The sequence below is a fragment of the Solea senegalensis genome, linkage group LG7 (assembly GCF_019176455.1).
Source record: "Solea senegalensis isolate Sse05_10M linkage group LG7, IFAPA_SoseM_1, whole genome shotgun sequence".
Lineage (NCBI taxonomy): Eukaryota > Metazoa > Chordata > Actinopteri > Pleuronectiformes > Soleidae > Solea > Solea senegalensis.
The window spans coordinates 3,763,162-3,783,268 of record NC_058027.1 but is presented as its reverse complement, the minus strand read 5'-3'; the positions used below and the strand labels follow the sequence as shown (position 1 = coordinate 3,783,268).

Genomic DNA, 20,107 nt, shown 5'->3' with positions numbered 1-20,107 from the left:
GTCAGTGAGCGTGAGTGGTCGGGGCTCCAAGGCTAGTTGGCGCGAGGGGCGGCACACTTGGAGTTGATAATGTGTCAATACCTAATACACACACACACACATAAACTGAACTATCCATTTAAGGAAAAAAAACAATACAATTCATGCTGGTGTTTAACTGCCCTGAAATGTGATGCACTCTGTGGCCTTTACACCTCTGCCTCGTTTTAACAGGTACGATAAATACAACACATTTATGGACAGATGATGCCCATCATGGAAAGGCTCAGGGCAACTTAATCAAAAAATCAGCACATAACACTGTACTACAAAGACTACCCCTCCTTCCCCTAAGACATCTCCAAGGTTTCCACCCCATTCCCTAGTTCCTTTCATTTCATATTGTATTGTCAACCCAGGCTTCAAACTACAAGAAGCATCGTCTTAAATGCCTCTAGATGTCTTCCCCCTATTACCATGGCTTCCACCACAAGGCCTTCATTTAGCTTGACTTCTCTTTGCACTCCCTAATGGACTTGGCCCTGTTCTTCTTTTGTCTTCTTTTCGTGCCACGGAATTCACCTTCGGGAGAGAAAAACCCATCTTTTTTGATGCTTCTTTACATTTTGTGAATATAGTTAGATGACTCCAGCCCCACTCCCCCGTCTGCCGTCTTCTCTTGGGCTTTATATAGTTTGCATTGTTTCCCTGGTGCACTGTATTGACGTTAATGTCACACTTAACAGAGATCTTTCAGAGCAGGCTCCAATGAAGCGCGTAATCGTCTTGAGTAGATCCACTGCATCATATTTGACCCCGTTTTCTTGTTTCCTGTTAAAACAAAGAAATATCCATTGGGCTTTTTTCTGTTACACTCCCATCTAGTGGAGTAAGCGGCACGTTTGTTAGCATGTCACAATAAAAACACACATTCTTTACTGATGTGAAAGATTGCAGATTATGGACTATCATATTGTGTTATTGGTAAGTCGAAACTAATGTGCATTTATCCATAATGTCCATCAATACTCCTTCTTTTACTATACTTTACTCAAAACGTGTCAACAATCGTGGTTGTTGGCTACGTAGTAATGACGTCAAGTGACTTTTGCCCGGGGGCAGCTGCTTAAAATGGAAGCAACAGCCAGGTCGCCATGTTGGATGTATACAAAAGCTAGAGGTTGTGTTAAACCGGCCTGTAGTGCACCAGGGGTGTGCGATTGGTTTCCTTTATTAGGAGATTTCTGAAGTATTATATTTCTTGGAATAATATTTTGTCTCTGATCCCCAAATTCTGAAACTCATTCAACTGCTGGACACATTATGTCTTAGTTAAGTTAATTCTCAGTCTGTGTGCATGGGGTCCAATTTATGTCCCTGCATCCCATTTGTTGTAAGTCGTCTCCTGACTTCCACAGGAGCTGTAACGTCACACACACACACACACACAAAGTGAGCACAGAGCAATGTTTTGCCTTCAGCAGATGAATGAAAAAAAAGAAGAAAAAACACTCTTCTAGCGCCAAGCTCTGCACATGCATCATTCTGCATAGTGAAGGTCAAACACATAAGTAAAGTGAAAATAAGCAAAACACATTTTAGCGAATGGAACTCCAGTATTGCGGCAGTCATTTTGCCAAATTTTATTTTAGTCTTACAACTGTGAGAAAAAAATAGGTCTGTATTAAACATAATTCCAAATAATATAAAAAAAAAAAAAAGGATATTGCGCTTAGATACCCTCTCACATGAGGCAATTGTAAATTGAATGGACTAATCAAACATAACGAGGAGGGTTTTCACTCACACTAAACCTCTTACCATTGTTTTCACCCCTAAATTAACCCGCGAGACTGTGGAAAACATTAATTTAATTATCATGAATGGTTGCCTCCCAAAGCTACAGAGCAGAAATTAGAGTAGGTTGATTTACGGATACACATCCGACAGCCACTACAAGTATGATCCTCAGTTTACGTTGTATTCAGCACGAACTGTATCCTACAGTAGAGCTGCAACTAACGATTATTTTCATAATCGATTAATCTGTCTCGATGAATCGCTTGGTCCATAAAATATCAGAAAACCGTAAAAATTTTTGGACTTTATTTGTTATCCAGAGCAAAGAAATTAAGAAGTTATTCATATTGAAGAAGCTTAAACAATCAGAAATCTTGTTTTAATCATGAAAAAAGCTTCAAACCGATTCATTGATCATCAAAATAGTTGCCGATTAATTTAATAATCGATTGATCGCTTCAGCTCTATCCTACAGTGTAACTGCGTATGTCTATAATCGGAAGCGGTGCCGTCCTTTGACAGTGTTACACTCGCAGTTAATGTTAAACACTGCCATCGTTTCTTTTTTTTTTATTATTGAACACATTAATATTATGAGCGCTCGCAATAACTGTAAATGCATTTTAGCAGCTTGTGGGGGGGCCATTGTTGTAAAGCTGCTGCAAATTTTTGCTCATGATATTACTCACTGTAATCTGCTGGTTATGGTCTGTGTTCAGCTTTATGTGAAATTGAATCGTTCCAGCAGAGAAAATGTAGCTCAGTAAATCTTCAACCTGCAAGACAAAAACAGACAGTTTTGGGGTGGGGCGGGTGGGTGGTGGTGGAGAGTGATGACTCATGCTCACAGTAGAGGTCCCTCCCTTTCCATTCCTTTCAGTGTCCAATCAGTTCTCCCGCAGCTGTCAGTCATTGCCTCCAAATCACTTCCCCACTATGTTTTTCACTCTGCCCTATAAATCACACGCAAATAATTAGAAAGTGCAAGTGTGTAGATCCCAATCGACATCTTTTGGACGCGCTGATTGTTGCTCCTCTGCATCCGTGATGCTTCAGCCATGAACTAATCCTCCGGTATTTGAAAATTGAGTGGAAACGTTCCACATTAAGTGTTGCCGTTTTAATTTCATCAGAGGTGGGGAAAAAAAAAAGTCTCCGCACAACTAAATTGATGAATCAAGAGTGTACGGGCAGCCTCTAAGACTAATCATTGCCTCGGATTGCCCACGTACAGTAAATATTGAGTTATCGGCTCATAGTTCCAGAGGAGACAAGTGCCTGCCATGCCCTGTTCCTCCAGGGATCGCCTCAGCACCACTGTGGTGTAAGAGCTAGTCTCAGGACTCACTGGAGTGGGTGGGTGCTTGACATGGGCTTTATGAGCTTTATGGCGAGGAGGACAGGGACCAGGGTTTTCCTCTTTACACTTAGTTTTTTTATTTATTGAAGAATGTCAAAAGCGTTGAAGAAAGCCAGAGCTGTTATAATGTCATGTGAAAATGGTGGTGATGGGAGGGGGAAAGAAAGGACTCATGTAAAGAAAGGTGCTTGGGACCATTCATTAAATTTAGGTCCTACTTCAATGCCAGAGAACCTAAATGGTGCTAATGCGATCAAGTAGTTCTGTGATTGATCGCTGGCCTCTCCATACTGTTGTTTTCAGTATCTGCTCACGCATTAATGCCCTTGGTTCCATTCATGCTACAATAATAGTCCATGACAGTGTCGTGTACCGTGCCTGCATACCTTTTCCCACATTCTATTCCGTTGCAATACACAGTCGATGCATACGCTCTGATCTGTCACAAAGTTTTTGGCTGCATGCGGGCGCCTGTGTCTTCAAATATACGGACAGAGTCACAGTGACTTCGTCGTAGTTGTATAAACGTCCAATTTAAAGGAGGATGTCGATGATTTTGAGCCCCTTTTTTGTGCGCGTCTTCTTGGTGTGGAGTCGTTTTCCCGCTCCGCCAGTTCTGTGTCTTTTCTTGTCTTCTGATTGGCTGGATTGGAACAATCAGTCGTGGCGATGTCTCACATTGACGGATAACAAAGCTGATTGAGCGCGCCACCTGGAGCTGACAATGCGAAGAAGAAGAGGGAAAGGGACGGTCGTTGACTGACCGACTGCCGATCGTCAAGGCGGTTAAACCGACCTTAGTGTAGCTTAAGCCCGCCCCAAGTCAGATTTGGCTGGAACCAAATCAGATTTATAAACATGGGCGACCACAGACAATGGATTCTGTAACTGATTTTCAATGTATTAATCCTGGGAAAGACTAGATGATCCAGTCAAGGGGGATCCAGTGATTTGCGATCTCACAGGAACCCATTTGATTTAACGCGACATCCGATTGTAAACAGAAGTTGAGAAGATTAAAATCACGTCTGTTGACCCCTTGCTCTACAGGATAATTTGACCAGATAATCTGTTCAAACCAGCCTCAAATTGGAAGGCCCCCACAATTGTATATGTATAAAATTGTCCATAAGTGACCAATAGGGTGATAAAACTTGCGAGGAGACGATTACATTCCTCCTATTCTCTACCAATACCAATACCAATACTCACCAAATATTTAAAATGATGGATCTGTTGAGGAGGATCCGTTGAGGAGACCAGTGGCAACCTGTACTCAGTCATCTGGAATAAGTGACCAATGCCTCAAGGCAACTGAGCAACCGAGAGTTTGAATGTTTGTGCGCGTAGACTAGAGATGAACAGATACCAGAGTAGAAGATCCCAAGGAATGTCTATTGCAGTATTTATATAGAAACTTTTTGCATGCACTGGGTTTCTTAGTTCTATCCCGTGTCGCCGGGTGACATTGTCACGCAGAGCATGGGAAGCGATCGATTTTACATCCAGGTTGGAGCATGGCTGCAAATGCTAATGTTGCAGCGGTGGATTCTACTGCCAGGCAACCTGACATTCCTTTTCTTCAGAGGTTACACACACACTTGACTGTTAAAAAAAACCAAAAGTGAGTCAAATGTTTCACATTAAAGATGTAGCCTTTCTAAATGATGCGCTTTGGATTTTTAAAGGAGAAGAAATGTCGTGCCTTTTGTTCAAGAATCCGCTGCTGCCACTTTGTCTATTTAGAGTCGGTTTATATTACTTTACCTCAGCCGAGGGAACGGCAGATCTGCAACATTATCATCTGCCGCAATCATACTCGGGTGGACAATTCATGATTGCACGCCTATTTTAGTAAATCAAGAGGCAAAGTGTTTGTTGAAATGAAGCTATCTGGTGGCCAATGAATTTGTGTTATAGCTCAGTCTGACAGGTGATGAGCTAATAGCGGTGGCTTATTGAAGTAGCTTTCAGTTCCGTGTTCTTTCTTTCTTGGATATTTATCAGATCTGGTCACACAGATCCGAGTTTCCTTTTATCTAATGTGTTATTAAAGTTTATGGTTAGTTAGTTTTTTACATCTCATATATTTGGTTAATATCACTAATCCACGGACACAGTTAGCGAGCTGCCTTATCGCCGTATAGCCTTATTTGTCTTTCCCTGAGCTAAAGGCAAGGTGACACCAACAGGAACAGGAAGAGACTTCTCCATGCACCCAGAATGTGCCTGAAAGCTGCTATATATGGTGTGTGTGTGTGTGTGTGTGGACACACTGTGACAGACATACCAGCCAGCTTCCTTCTTAAACTGTTTAGATAGTTTTCCAATCGACCAATGGTCTATGTTCATTTGTAGCCAACCCTAAAAAGGTATGTCTCAAGAAAAAAGGAAAAGTAATATTCATTTTTTTAACCCTAAGCAAAGAAAGAAACATGTGTCACTATATTATATTTAAAGTTATGTACATCAAAAAGTTTGATTTGACCCCTGATCTTTTGCATTTAAGATTCAGTAGCTGACATTAAAATCTCTGTGTCATTGTGTGTACGGCTGTGCAGTAAATCATGTGCATTTACTACGGTTAGTCCGTGACTCCTCAGGCACTCTCTCCTGGTGGAACAAAAAAAAAAAAAAAAAAAGCAGTGTGAAAACATCCCTCTGGGTCTGGTGTATTCTTGGGAGCATGAATCATTGAATTAATAATTAGTTTCAATTTTAGTTCAGCGTGAACTCCGACACGTGAGAACATGTCATTTGGATTTATATAGTAGCCACACATGCTCACAAACACCGCGGTGAGCTCCTGAGACGGCAGTGCTAACTTTTGCGAGTTACACTGACGAACAACGTATAGTTCTGTCTCGATCTCATTAAAACGTCAAAGTCAAAGGTTCCTGTGTCTAGAAACGGAGATAATAATAAATAATACTAACCTCAACCAGATGCTTAAACAGTCGTGCAAATTGAATTTACTCACTCGTATTTGCTACCTCCCATGTCTTTGTGTGGGTTAACGTATATACTTGTACGCCACCTGCAATCGCCATGGTAACCTTCACCAAATGAGAACGGATCCTCTGAGGAGTTTGAATAAGCGCCTAATTTCGTTGCGGTAATCCGTGACATTATGTGATACGGGCCAGAGTGATGGGCCAGCTGATTGATGATAATGGCACGAGCTAGCTGCTACGACACAACAGAACTGTGCCGTTTTTGTTTCTTACAAATGAAAAAATGACTCAAATGTTGCCCAAACCTCTATGCAGGTGTGTTGTGCAGATGTTCTTGAAACATAACAAGTCTGCCCCTTACCTTTCCTTTTTTTTTTTTTCGTCTCACTCGTCTGTTTTTAAACGCTTATTTACCTCCATTCATCCACCTGGCCGAGTAAATAATGTCATTTGGAAAGGAGTTGACCTACATCAGAAACATTTCAAAATGGGACGCGAGCGAGGAACCGCTCCTGTTACGCGTGTGGACGTGTCTCGTCCTCCCGAGCTCAAATACCTCCTCAGGTGCCTTTTATTCCAAACTCCTGCCAAAAAGTCTGCAAACATCAGTGAATAGATGAGGAATGAAAGTATTTGTTGTAACTTTGCGGCATTCCTTTGACAAAAGAGAGATTAGCTCGACATACAGGGAGGCTTTTGGCAGGAGCCCTCTGGCGAAGAGTTTTGTCAACATTTTTTCTGCCTCCTGTATCACTTGTTCACTCGCTCACTCACTTATTCATTCACTCACTCACTCACTCTCTCTGCTGCTCGCCGACGCACAGGGGGGTATGTTTAGTACACTTCAAAAATTTGGGCCATATGCATCGCAGACGTCGCCGATCGCCATCAACATAATCTCTTGACAGAGTAATTGCAGGAAGCTTTCATTGCCTTTTGACTATGTCTGCTCTCACTGGCCATCTGTTTTCTGCACCTCCCCCCCACACCTCCACCACCACCACCTCCACCGCCTATTTGCAAGACCAATGCACACCTATTATGTTTGTTTGAATTAAGTTGCTTATAAAGCCGACGACCTATAATGAGGACTTTGAGTGTCTTGTTAAAAAGTGAATTCATTGCAGGATTATCTCGGTACGATTTGAGCACGGCAGCAATTTCAAGTGTGAGATTTTACATCCGCAGTCCACAAAGGCAACAGCCAGGTTAGTCAACACTTTATTTCCTCTCGGCAAACGGCACGGCCGCCACCGTCAGTCCGTCCGTCCGTCCGTACTGTCTGTTCATACGCCACGCTCTCTCGCGCCGCAAGAACCGGAGAAACTCATTCGTATCTCGCCATGAACTTTGTGTGACAGAAGAAAGAAATGCAAACCGGTTACCTCCACTCTTGCCATGGCAACGGACGCGACAAGAAAAGCGATCCTCTACCTGTGTATCTGTCTCCCTAATGGTCTGTGTGTTAGTGTAACAAGATCTGTAAAAACTCCCCTCAATGACATTTTAGAACCCCCACTGTAACTGACCTGGGCTGGGGAGTCACAAGTAGGATTTAGGTGAGTACTCAGGCTTCTCTCAGGTTCCTCTTCCCCTTTTCCTAATGAATTCAACCATAAGAAGATGTGAGATGAGGCCCTTTTAGGATATTATTTCCAATAGTATGAGCTGTGTTTATGTTTGCAAAAGCTCATGAAAGCCAAACAAAATGATGCAGTTTCTGATCTCAAACTCTCTTATTAGTTGCTCTTGCCCACTTTTTTTCGGTTCGACAGCGTGTCAACCTTTTCCTTTTGGGTCAAAAAGCTTGCAATAAGAATACTGTTGCTGAGGCGTCCTGCATTATAGCACCTTGCAGCTTCACCGATGGACTGCACCACTTGGGCCACTCCTAACTCTCCTATTCCCTCTGCTGGGAAAGGCAGATATTACACACACTAATCAGAAGTGCAAAACAGACCAGAGTATGCTTTAATTTTAGTGTCATCACGTTGAGTTCTAAACTCCAGGCCGCAGTTTTCTCTGGGAAGGCCTCGTCTAGGTGAGAACATCGCTGACACTCCCCTGTATGAAATATCAACGTGAATGACTCACTCCCCAAGTTTGGTGTCAATCATCGTTGCAAATGCCAAGGCCATTATCACAGAATCTTACCCAGAAGTCCCTTTGTCCATGTGGTGTCAGAAGTGTCAGAAATAAAAATAAATAAATAAATAAATAAATAAAAAGGGAGGATTTTTAAAGCAGCATTCAGGGATTTTCAATTTCAATTTTTAGTGATTGCTGTGTGTTTTTATGGGGAAAGAGAGAGGTATGATGAAATTAGAAAAACTTCATGAAGATGGATAGTGTCTTTGCTCAGGGCAGCGGCGATACCAATTTGAATAAATATATACGGTATTTTTCCCTTCGACGCTGAGAATCTGCCGGCGGTCTGAAATAAACAGGCTTTACCTTTGTTCTTTTGGCCACAGCTTCCTAAAGATGTGACAAAAGATTGTTGTGACAAGTGCTGCCCACTCCAGTAGAGGACCAGTTTGTCTCCTGGTGGCTTGTGTCGACCGCTTCAATAAAAGCCAGCCTACTTTGCTGTTTGTGTTTCTGTTTTCCTTTTCTTTTTTTTGTATTGAATAGCACAACAGGCAAGTTCATTATGCGTGTGACTCATCCCACTAGCCCACACCCCCTCCCCATCTGCTGCTGTGCGCTGGAAAGGAGAGGGAACCGCCATTGATCACTTCTTCCCTCACACATGCACGCACACACCCCACCTTCAACGTCACTATCGATCGGCAGGTTTAATGTTTTTTTGTTGGGAATAGCTGGCATTTCCTTTTGTGTCATTTTACATCTGTTCCCCGCCATTTGCTGACATTATAATACATCACAGAACAGACATGTAAAAAATAAAAATAAAAAAAGTAAAGCATAATCCGGCCAATTATTCAACCAGGCTCAGACTGTTCAGTCAGTGCAGGGCTGGGAGTTTTTATTTATTTATTTGTATCTGTCTGTATCTAGCAGCGGCAGTGAACCAATACAAGACATAAGGAAATATGCCTGGACAGGAGATGTTTTCTACTTTGCAAGTCATATGCCACGGATACAGCAGAGTTAACAGCTACCTGACAAACAGCAGAGATGATGCGGAATGGTCGGCAGCTATAGCACATTTCCTATTTCTTACCCTTGAATAATAATATAATCTCTACATTAGAGCTGAAACAAAGACTTTATTCATCCGTTACTAAATGAATCGCCAACTATTTTGATCATTTTCGGTTTGACGCTATTATTAAAAGATTGTTTCAGCTTCTTAAATGTGAATATTTTCTTCGCTTCTTTGCTCCACATAATGAAAGAAATCATTAAAAGTGAATACTTTTTGTTTGTGGACAGAACAAGACATTTGAGAACATCATCTGGCATTTTTTGGACCAAACGATTACTCGATAAATCATGTAAATAGTCAACAGATCAATCAATTATGAAAAAACACAATATATTTATTAACACATTTCCAAACATATTTGATTTGAACCTGCTTTTCAACCTTTTTACTGACTAATACGTCACTGTTTTTAAGTAATTTTACCCCACTGTATGATTCAAGAGCAAATTCAGAATATAATATACACAAAACTAACATGGTCCAAATTGTACAAATAGCTTGGTCTCGCTACCTTGTTGTTGTTATCTTTTACCGTCTTGCTTTTCCACTTCCTGGCTGACAGCGTAACACTAGAACAATGTTTTTTTTCTTGTACAGTAGGTGAAACTGTGTTAACGGCGTATTCCTACAAAGCTAGCAATATGTTCTATTTCTATTTTGGCATTTTGGGGTTAACACATGAGAACAGAGGACAACGCCTGAAAGCGTGCGTGCGCGTGTGTGTGTGTGTGTGTGTGTCCCACTAAAAGCACAAGAGTGGCAGGAAATGTCATATCACATCACACATTCACTTTGACGTAATTAGTCAGCAGCATGTGGACAGTATCAGGACATGAGAGGAAGTTTTTTATAGGTAAAAATCGAGGCCAAGTCAGTCCATTACAGGAGGGGATGAGAAAAGGAAGAAAAAAAAACACACCAGTGTACTGCAGTGTTTGAGATCAGCACGTGTCCCCCATTCACTGCTGAATGTACGCGCTGGATTTGTCAATGGTTTGAGTCAAACTGATGGAGATTGATGACGACGGATGGATCGCAGAGTTAAGGAAGATTACCACGTTAATGACTTGTATAAGGGGATTTTAAGATTCAGTGCATAATGTAATATCTTTAAAATTGTGTGTAAAGTTTAATATCCATACCCAACACTTCTACATCCAAAATGACTCAATCTTGTTTAGTCTGCGTGCATGTGAGCTGTCGCAGGAATCCTCTCTGTCTACAGATCTACAGTTAATTTTTTCCTGCCACTGTGAATCATAAGAGAATTCCAGCCATGTACGTCACACATCTGTGCCAAAGATTTGTCTTCATATGGGCTTGCATGCATTCATGTCATCCATATGTTAGTATGATTACATTAACACTGAACCATAATCTTTGTCAGATAGGAGGCATCCAAGGGCCAAAATCACAAATATTTACTTGTAACCGAAGTGTCTTCAGCCAAAATAATAAACTTAATTTATGTGTCACATTATGTAAATGTGGTATTGATATCGACTGAAATCTGAAAGAGTATCTGAAATGTAAAAGCCAGATGTCAAGATGTCTTGATCTTGAAATTCTGTTGAATATATTTGCTAAGTGAACGTCGGGGACAAAGGCAAGAAATTGTTTGAGGGGTTTGAAATACATTGAACCATGTTTGTCTGACTGAAACTGTACACAATTTAATTTCTCACAGGTTAGCAGGTTGATTAGCACTCTTAGCTTTGCTTTGTTCTGTTCAGAACAAGTGTCTATTTTTCAAGGGCCTGTTTTCTCCGGGTTCTCCGGTTTCTCACCACAGTCCAAACACATGCAGATTTGGGGATTAGGAAAATTGGACACTCTAAATTGGCCGTGAGTGGGAGAGTGGATGGTTTTCCACTACAATAATAGTACCTACTCAGTGTGGGCGGAGTCATCACTGCACGGCTGCATGACACTGCCATGACTTCGTTTTACGCATGACACACACAAACGAGTAACTAATGACTTGTAAAGCAGTTCTTTTCAGTGCGACTGAATCATTAGAATCAGTTCATTAAAGCGATTTGTTCAGTACTTCCTCCATGACCGGAGAACAGACTGTCTGTCTGACAGAGTCACTGCTACAGTTCCCACTGCAGGGTTATACCCAAAAATGACGACGAACCTGGTACACACATACAAAAACGTGGTAAAATTTCGGACCATAAAAAACAGATTTCATGCTTAAAGAATTGGTTAATTTGACTTAATGGATGGTAGAAATACATGCTATCAACTAGCTGGAGGCCAAACTAGAGCTATCAAGCTTAAAAAGGGGGCGTTTCACTGTTTAGCGGAGCATAGGCTGACTCACATAATTCAATAAATCTATTCCCCACTCGTGCTTGTATCCTGGGACAAGGGCAGTCGTCCAGTTGAACGGTATAATTGAGGCACAGCCATACAGTAGCTTTTGTTGTTGTCGCTCATCCTTGCAAATATCACCTCATCACTTTTAATTAGCTGCGTGGTGGTGAGTGGCAGACTGAAAGCTGAGGAAGGAATTGATAGTTGCCCATGTTCCCCTTAGTCTGCTTCTGATTGGTTGAGAATTACAAAGTTTGTTCCTGTCTTTGCAGACATTGTTGTAAAGCAACGCTTAGCACAAAGTAAAATGTGTACATTTGTAGGGAAGCCTTTATAAAAAATGAACGCTTAACTGGATGTGTCTGTACATATACTCACTAACTTTAATAAGTTCACATTTGGCTCTTGGAAGTGTTAATTTGGTACCTTTTGAGGCATCCATATTTATCCAATTAAAATTCCAGACTAAGACTAAGGGTGCAACGATTAGTGGAATACGTGACATAAGACTCTCAACTTGTGTTTTGAAGCCTAAAGATTCACCATTTACTCAGCACCTAGTTGAGATTTTGCACAGACATCACCTGCAACCAAGCCCCTATTGGAAGATGGTGTCACCATTTATGTGCCGTGCTTCATCGTCTTTTTTTTCTCTGAAATGCAAACGTGCTTTTCAAAATGGACATCACCGTGCTATTGAAGAGGCCAAAAGACCATTAACTCCTCAGGAATATGTTTACCGCTAATTTTCCCACAGACTACCATTCAAACTGAGTTATTTTTGCAATCTGCGGAGTTGCTTCCTGGTTGCTATTCAGCATTGGCCCTTTTGTATTATATCTGATGGTCATTTACACTGTACATGCTTGGGAAAAATGAGCAGTGACCAAATGATTCACAAATTTGTGCGCTAAGCCAGAAGAAATCAGTACCACATATGACAGTCCTATGAGAGCAGTGGGAAACTGAAGAAAGCTGTTGGCCATAAAACCAAAACAATGAGCAGCAGAAGCTCGAATGCTCCACAGAGCTGAGGGGATAAGCAGAGTTGGGTGATAATTCTCAGTGGGCATGAGCAGTTCTTTTTAGATTTCACTTTGCCACGTTTATGTCTGCCATCCACGCAAAGAGTTCCCAAAGCGGAGAATTTCGAAAACACTGGTGGCCCGATTTTCACTTAGAAACTCAGGGTCTACATTTTGGTCCCTCTCAAGACATTTCAAACAGACGGCTGAGTCTCAGTAGCCGTGTTACTGTACATATTTTTTAGCGTTTCCGTTAGGAATTAGGGAAGTACCAAAATGACCAGCCTCTACCGTTGAATTTATTTGCACGCTTTCCTTGGAGTACTAGAGTTAAATGGTATGGTAAGGTCAGGGTGGAGCTAAACCGTTTTTTAGTCATACTTCGTTTGCAGCAGTCTCACTTTACTAGCGCAATGTCACTGTTCCCAGAGATTTGTGGGGCCTGATCAGCACTGTGTGAACGCTTTAAACGACGGTTTGAAGATGCCATGTACATTTGTTTGTTTTTAAATGTCACACACTAGTGTTTTAAGACTTTTGCTAACGATACACTTCAAGAAATTCCTGCTTTGATGGCTCGATGAAGCTGTCAAAGTTTTGAACATGAGTCTTGTTTTTATTTTGCCGTTTAAGATTATTAAAGGGGAGAATGAATAACAGTTGTCGGCATGCAGAAACACTGCTGTGGTACTTGAAAGTAAATCAAAAGAAATAACTGACATTTGCCAGAACTTTGCAAGACAACATAGTTAATTGAAAGAATCATTAAATAACTACTGGCTCTGACATGTTTATCTTGTATCAGTGGATTTTCTTTTTTAGATGATCTGTTCCCACAATAAATGTTTAATTTGCCAAAGCCTTTTAAAATGCAAAGGGGAAGACATCTTTTAAAGGATTTGGAAATGCACAGTTAGCATTTCCATTCCATCCATCCAGGAGGGTTGCAGGGGGCGATAGGCAGGGCACACCTTGAACAGTTTGCCACTCCATCGCAGGGCCACATATAGAGACTAACAACCGTTCATCAATTCACTCTCACACCCACACCCATGGTCAATTTAGAGTGTCCATTTTACCTCGAATCCAGGTCTTCTTGCTAACCACTTCACCATCCTTGTGGCCCACTTCCATTACAAAGAGTACCAAAATAACCTGACCCAACCGTTCCCTCCTTTGGTACCCTTCTCTTGGTGTACCATAGCAAAATGGTAGGGTTCGGTCAGCGGATTGGGCGACAGAAAAGCATCACTCCCTTGCGATTGTTGTAAACATTCCATGGAAGTCGAGTCTATTTGCATGACAAACAGCCACAAGCTGCCGGATGTTGTCCGTTGTTGTCCGTTGTGTCGCTTTCCATGTCAACGTTTGTTGTCGTTGCATTGGTGTGACATCCCGCTATGTGGCCATCAGGCACAGCCCTCACCCCGCATGTTCCTCTCAGTTGAAACACAAGGCTCACCCAGGGCTAACCCATTACCCAGTACGATACCATACAGTACCAAATTGAACCATAGCATGATGGATGAAGTAGAAATATGTTGATATAAAATGCAACTGAAAATCTGTTTTATTGTTAATGTTAATGAAAGTGGTGACAGTTAATAGAAACATCTCTTTTTCACTTCACTCCCAAACCTACAAGCCCATCATAATGTGTCGAAATACGCCGAGACAAGACAGATTGACAAAAGTCTGATTTGAGGTGACACTTGCCAGCGCACCACTGTGAACACTGAAGAGCTAACATTGTGATGATAAGATGATGAATCATGTATATGGAGTCCCCGTTGTGAGAAGAATGTGTTGTTGTTTTCTTGCCTTCTCACACGTAGGTGGTCCTGGACATGACATTTGGAGGCGGCGGCCATAGCAAAGCGATTCTAAACACGGCTCCTGAAGTCACAGTCCTGGCCTTGGACCGAGACCCGACAGCATATTCTCTGGCCCGGCAGTTAGCGAAGGAGCACCCGTAAGTGATTTAATGGAAAACAGCAGCCAGACCAAAACACAAGCGAAAGTTACGATGTGCCCAGACAAATGTTTATACTTCATCATGGCTTGTGTTTTACCATAAGTTTTCACTGTCACAGTTGACAGCGTGACCATTTTGAGCAGTGTTTAGAATGCAGCCATTATTTCTGAAAAACATGCTGTAGGTGTGACACGGTATTGCTGTTCTCCCTGTATTTCTCCCTTCTTGCCTGAGCCCGATCAAGTACTGCTCACTCAGATGCAGCCCCTGAGTTTCAGCATCCAATCAAATCCATTCCTCCTTCTTAACTTAAAGCTTTCTCCCCCCCACGCAAAGCTGGTGGGCCCGGCATGTCATTTGTCAGAGTAAGGGCCCACGCCTGCAGTGTGAGGGAGATGCTGCCTCCCACGGAGGATCTATAAGATTGGGGGGGAGAGGGAGGGGCTGAGAACAGGGAGAGTTGAGGACACAATGTGTGTGTGTGTGTGTGTGTGTGGCGCAGGAGGATGAAAATGAGATGTTCCTAAGACCATGGCGTGGGAAGGAATCCTTTTACGTAGATTCTGGGGAAACCTCTCTCAAGGGAATCTGCCAGAGAAATGTGCCTGTGAGCGGGGAATGACAATTAAGAGAGAGAGAGAGAGAGAGAGAGAATGAGAACACTGTATTCTGTCAGCAGCAATATACCCCCACTGTAAACCCTTCCACGCCTACTCGTGATGCAAGTTGAGAGAGGATGGAGAAATCTAGCAATTAACCAATATTATTGGAAGCCTGAGTAAAAGACCCTGGCTGCCTACGCAGTGCATCCACACAACAGGGTTAGAGGATTTTCTCTCTTCTCCACTCCCATGTCTTGAGGAAAGTATAACCTCGATGCAAACTGTTGAGTGTTAATGTGAAGGTGAAACCCCCATTTTTTTTAATGTGCATTATAGTTAAAATCTTTAACTCGTGAAAGTAATACTCACCCATGTCTTCAGTGGGATTTTGTCTCCCGCGTGTTGAGCCTTGCTGTGTTCTCTGCTTTTCATCGCTCTTGTTGCTATGACTTCCCTGCGCTTGAAGCACTGCTGCAGTTGTGCCAACAATAAATGTTATAAATATGAAGAAGGCGCTAAAGAATTATTGGAAAGCCATGTCGGACTAACACTGGATTTACATGTGTGTGCATGTGGGTCACAGCGAGACTGATATCAAATGAGATATGCTAATAACTGTTTGTATGCGCTATATTGCATACAAACGATGAACACGAGGTTACATGTTCATCGGCGTGGCTTTATTTGTAAGTTTTTGACCGATACATTCTACTTTTTGTGATTTTTTTAGCACATAAAGCTCACAAAAGCACATAAAGCTCAGTTAAAATGTAATGTTCCCTTGTCTTTCTTCTTCATTTGTATTTTTGAACAAGGTGGAGGTAAATTTTTCAGTGCTCTTGTAATTGCTTGATTTATTGGTGTTGGCAGAAATTTCACGGATTGGCTGTTTACCAACCAATCAGAGACGTTTCCCTCCTTCCTTTAAGGAAACACCAAGGGCCAACAACACCAGATCTTCTGCGTAGACATTGTCAAATTTGACGTTGCTGTGCTATCAGGAGTCTGTCCGTCTGTGTGATGACTGAGTGCAACCAAGTGTGCTCACAGCGGCCATCATGGCTGTCAACGGTACTGCAAAAATAAACGGATTCAACCCGTCAGAGTTCCCTGCACACTTTAAGTCCTTACTCCAGAGAGTCAATGGTCTGGAGGGATACAAATAGCTGGAATCTGTCTTTGTGTCAAACATTTAACTCTGGAGTCTATCAGCCAGTGTTGATGTCACGTTAGCATAATGTACCATAACGTTAGCAATAGTAACAGGCAGTGTAATGTAAATAATTGCTCTGTTAGCGTATGTAAACGTTGCCGCGCAGACTTTTTCAGCTAGACTGAGTCCAGCATTTACCAAGGCTGTGTTTCCATCATGGTGAGGTTCAGTGTGGTACAGTATGGTATGGTTTGGAATGGTAAGGTCCTGGGTCAGGCTTGTGTTTTGACTGTGAACAGTACCTTTACTTGGTAGGCCGGGTTGTGGGCTGTGCCCGACGGCAGCGTAGCGTGATGTCGTACTGGCGCAACAACGTTGACGTCTGTGGGCGCTTGCCTTGACTTACTGTATATGGGATTTTTACACCAATCGCTTTCTTGATCATTAGCATCATCAGCATCCTGAAGCACAACAGGTTACACAACAGATTTATGTGTCGTACCTTAGTAGAGGTGCACAGCATCGTTGCCTGCCAGAGAGTTGTGTAACCTCAGCTACTGGAGCTCCATAGGCTGAAACAATTAATCGATGAACTATTTTGATCATTGATTAATCGGTTTGAAGCTTTTTTCATGATTAAAACAAGATTTCCGCTTGTTCAAGCTTCTTAAATGTGAATATTTTCTTAATTTATTTGCACTGGATAACACATAAATCATTAAAAGTTAATCATTTTGGTTTGTGGACAAAACAAGACATTTGAGAACATCCTCATTTTCAGGTTTGACAAACACCGATCAACATTTTACAAGGTTTTCTGATATTTTACGGACCAAAGCGATTAATCGAGAAAATAATCGACAGATTAATCGACAATGGAAATAAACGATAGTCGCAGCTCTATCAACATGTCCCTTTTTTCAATGACAAAGGGACCGTTCACATGCAGCATCGCATACATCGCAACAGATGCGTCTGTGGTATTTGAGGGTGCAAACAGTCCATAATATAGACTACCACAATGTTGCTGCTAAGGAAAGTAATGTCCTTTTACACAGTCGGTTTCTTGTTAGCTGTTTTTCTTCACCCAAAACATGTCAATCTGAGGCACCATCATGGAGTGCCATCATTCATTGCGTTGGGTGACCTTTGGGGCAGTGTCCCGGGCTTAAGAGAGCATTTCTTTCTTATAAGCATCCATCCATCCATCCAACATTTCTACTTATACATCCAAGGAAGTGTTGATTTCAGCTGCTGTAAATACAGAATTCAGTAATTACCCATCACCCGCAGTGCAACATTTCCCATATCTTCAGCCAACTACCTTGTGAACCAGACTTTTGAATGCATTTGATTAAAATATAAGTGGAGAACCAGCAGAGAAGCATTAACGCTTACCGAAGACTTGTGTATGAGACTTTGATAAGGCCACAAACGAGATGCAAGCCGTCTAGTTTCAAATTCACAGACTTCCTGTAGCTATAACAGTAAATAAATAAGTCATTGAGATTTTATTGCCATGGAAGAAATTAAAATGTTGATCAGAATGCTGTATAAAGACCAGCCCGGGTGTGCTTGTTTCTTCTTTTTCTTTTTTTTCCTTCATGGGACTGTAGATATTTTCACCACTGCTCCCCTGCTGAAAGCAATCAATCAGTATCTTGTCTTAGGCTTCAGTGACGCAGGTAAAGGAACTGAGCAGGTCAACACGGGAATATTTCAGGCTTGATAAGTGAAGAGGCAGCACCATGTTGAATGAGCATGCACTCAAACTGAGGCTGTTGTGGAGGCTGTTGATGTCCCCACAGAATGTACTCTTATTCCAGACAGACAAGTTCATCCAAGGCCATATTTAGACAGGGAATGGCTTGTGAGGAAATGAAAAAAAAAAGAGGTATATTTTATGTTATACATAAAAATAGGTTGCATTTTATGTTTTAAGTAAAAAAAAAATGTTGACGGGTTAGGTGACCTAAAATGTTACATAAAGGGTGAATAAGGACAAAGAATAACATTTAAAATCTAAAAAAAAGAATGTTCATAATAATGTATAATTTTGGTTTAAACCTTATAGTATCTGCTAATCTTGTGTATCACTGAATAGCAAAACTTGTTAGACCCTTGCTTTTGCTGAATATGTCATAAAAATATATGACATAAGATTGTGTGTGTATGTATGTATGTATGTATATATATATATATACACACATACTGTACATATATACAAATATTACCATGCAAATATTAACATGCATTTAAGTGGCACACTAGCCCTTTATTAGTAATTATTAAACATGTATTAACACCTTATTCTACATAACCTTATTTTATTACGACGTGAATTAAGATTTATCCCGATTTTGGTGTTAATACGTGCTTAATAATTTCTAGTAAAGGGCTAGTACGCTAGTTATATGCATGTTAGTAAGCATGTAGTTAATGGTGAATATATGTACCTTAATACAAAGTGTTACACTATGTATATATATATGTATATATATATGTATATATATATATATATATATATATATATATATATATATATATATATATATATATATATATATATATATATACTGTATATACATATGTATATATTAGGGGTGTAACAGTACATGTATTACCTTATTCTTATTTTTAAAAACATGTCCTTCATTCAGGAAATTATGGGCAATTAGCCACTGTTATGTTTACAGCTGAGTCCGTTTAGAGTCATTTAAACTTGTTAATAACTATTTCATGTTTTTCCCCATTTCTTTCCGTGCTGAAAATGTACAAAACCGCGATTTCAAAGTCAAGGTACGCGCTGAGCGGTCACTTTTGCGCACTGTCACAACCCTATATATCTAATAACTGCAAAAGACAACATCACTTTTTGTTGATGGATACTAAACTACAAAAATATAAGACACCATAGAACCATCAACAGAATGAGAACTTTGCACGGTTTCCAAACCCCATCGCTCATTGTTAATTGGACTCTCTAAATTGGCCCCAGCCATGTCTCCTTGTGCCGATCACAAGCGCGGATAAATGGGAATGTTGCGTCAGGAAGGGCATCCGGTGTAAAACTTTCTGCCAAATCAAATATCCGCTCTCCCTAGAGAGGGAGAAGCATTAACAGTTCAAAATTGCATAGATCTGACACAGTAGTGCGCGTGGACACACACACACACACACACACACACAAGAGAATTGGTCTCATTCTCATTCAGAGAGAAATACTTTTAAGGCCGGCTGTTTAGTTTACAAGTGATTTCCTGGGCAGTTGTTATCACGACATGCTTGTAATTCTGAATACAAATCTAGGGTTTGTCTATGTGGGATCTCGGAATATCCGAAAGATTTGCATGATGTCAATGTTGTGGGGTGCTACAACTATAAATAGTGCAGATCTCTTAAGCAATTATGAGCCCACACTTGGACCTCAGCACATACACCACTGAAACTTGTCCTCCTGAATAATATAAGAGCTTACATAAGGCATTTATATCTCCAACTCTGTATCTAAGCCACATAAAGAAGTTAATAATTTAGAAATGTTATGTAACTGTTTTGCATATTTTTAAATCCTTCAGCAGCTTACAAAAACATGTTGTAGAGAACGTTGCAGTGTGTTGTGCACGGTACGTCCGTCACCTGTGTGTGGGTAGCAATCAAAAAGAAGAAGTAATACATATTTTTATTCTCCTATATAATGTAACGTAATTTCTCTGCAGCTTTTTTTTGGCTTGATGACGCACAGGAGCCATAGTTAGCATATCT

General features: G+C 41.1%; 1 protein-coding gene across 1 annotated transcript in view; it reads left to right on the top strand.

Moving 5' to 3' along the window:
- The window catches only part of mettl15 (methyltransferase like 15), a 48,956-nt gene that overhangs the window by 14,551 nt on the left and 14,298 nt on the right, over positions 1-20,107 (top strand). The window contains exon 3 of the mRNA XM_044031212.1: positions 14,448-14,584. Within this exon, the coding sequence (XP_043887147.1) occupies positions 14,448-14,584 (137 nt within the window). The remainder of the gene's footprint in view (positions 1-14,447; positions 14,585-20,107) is intronic.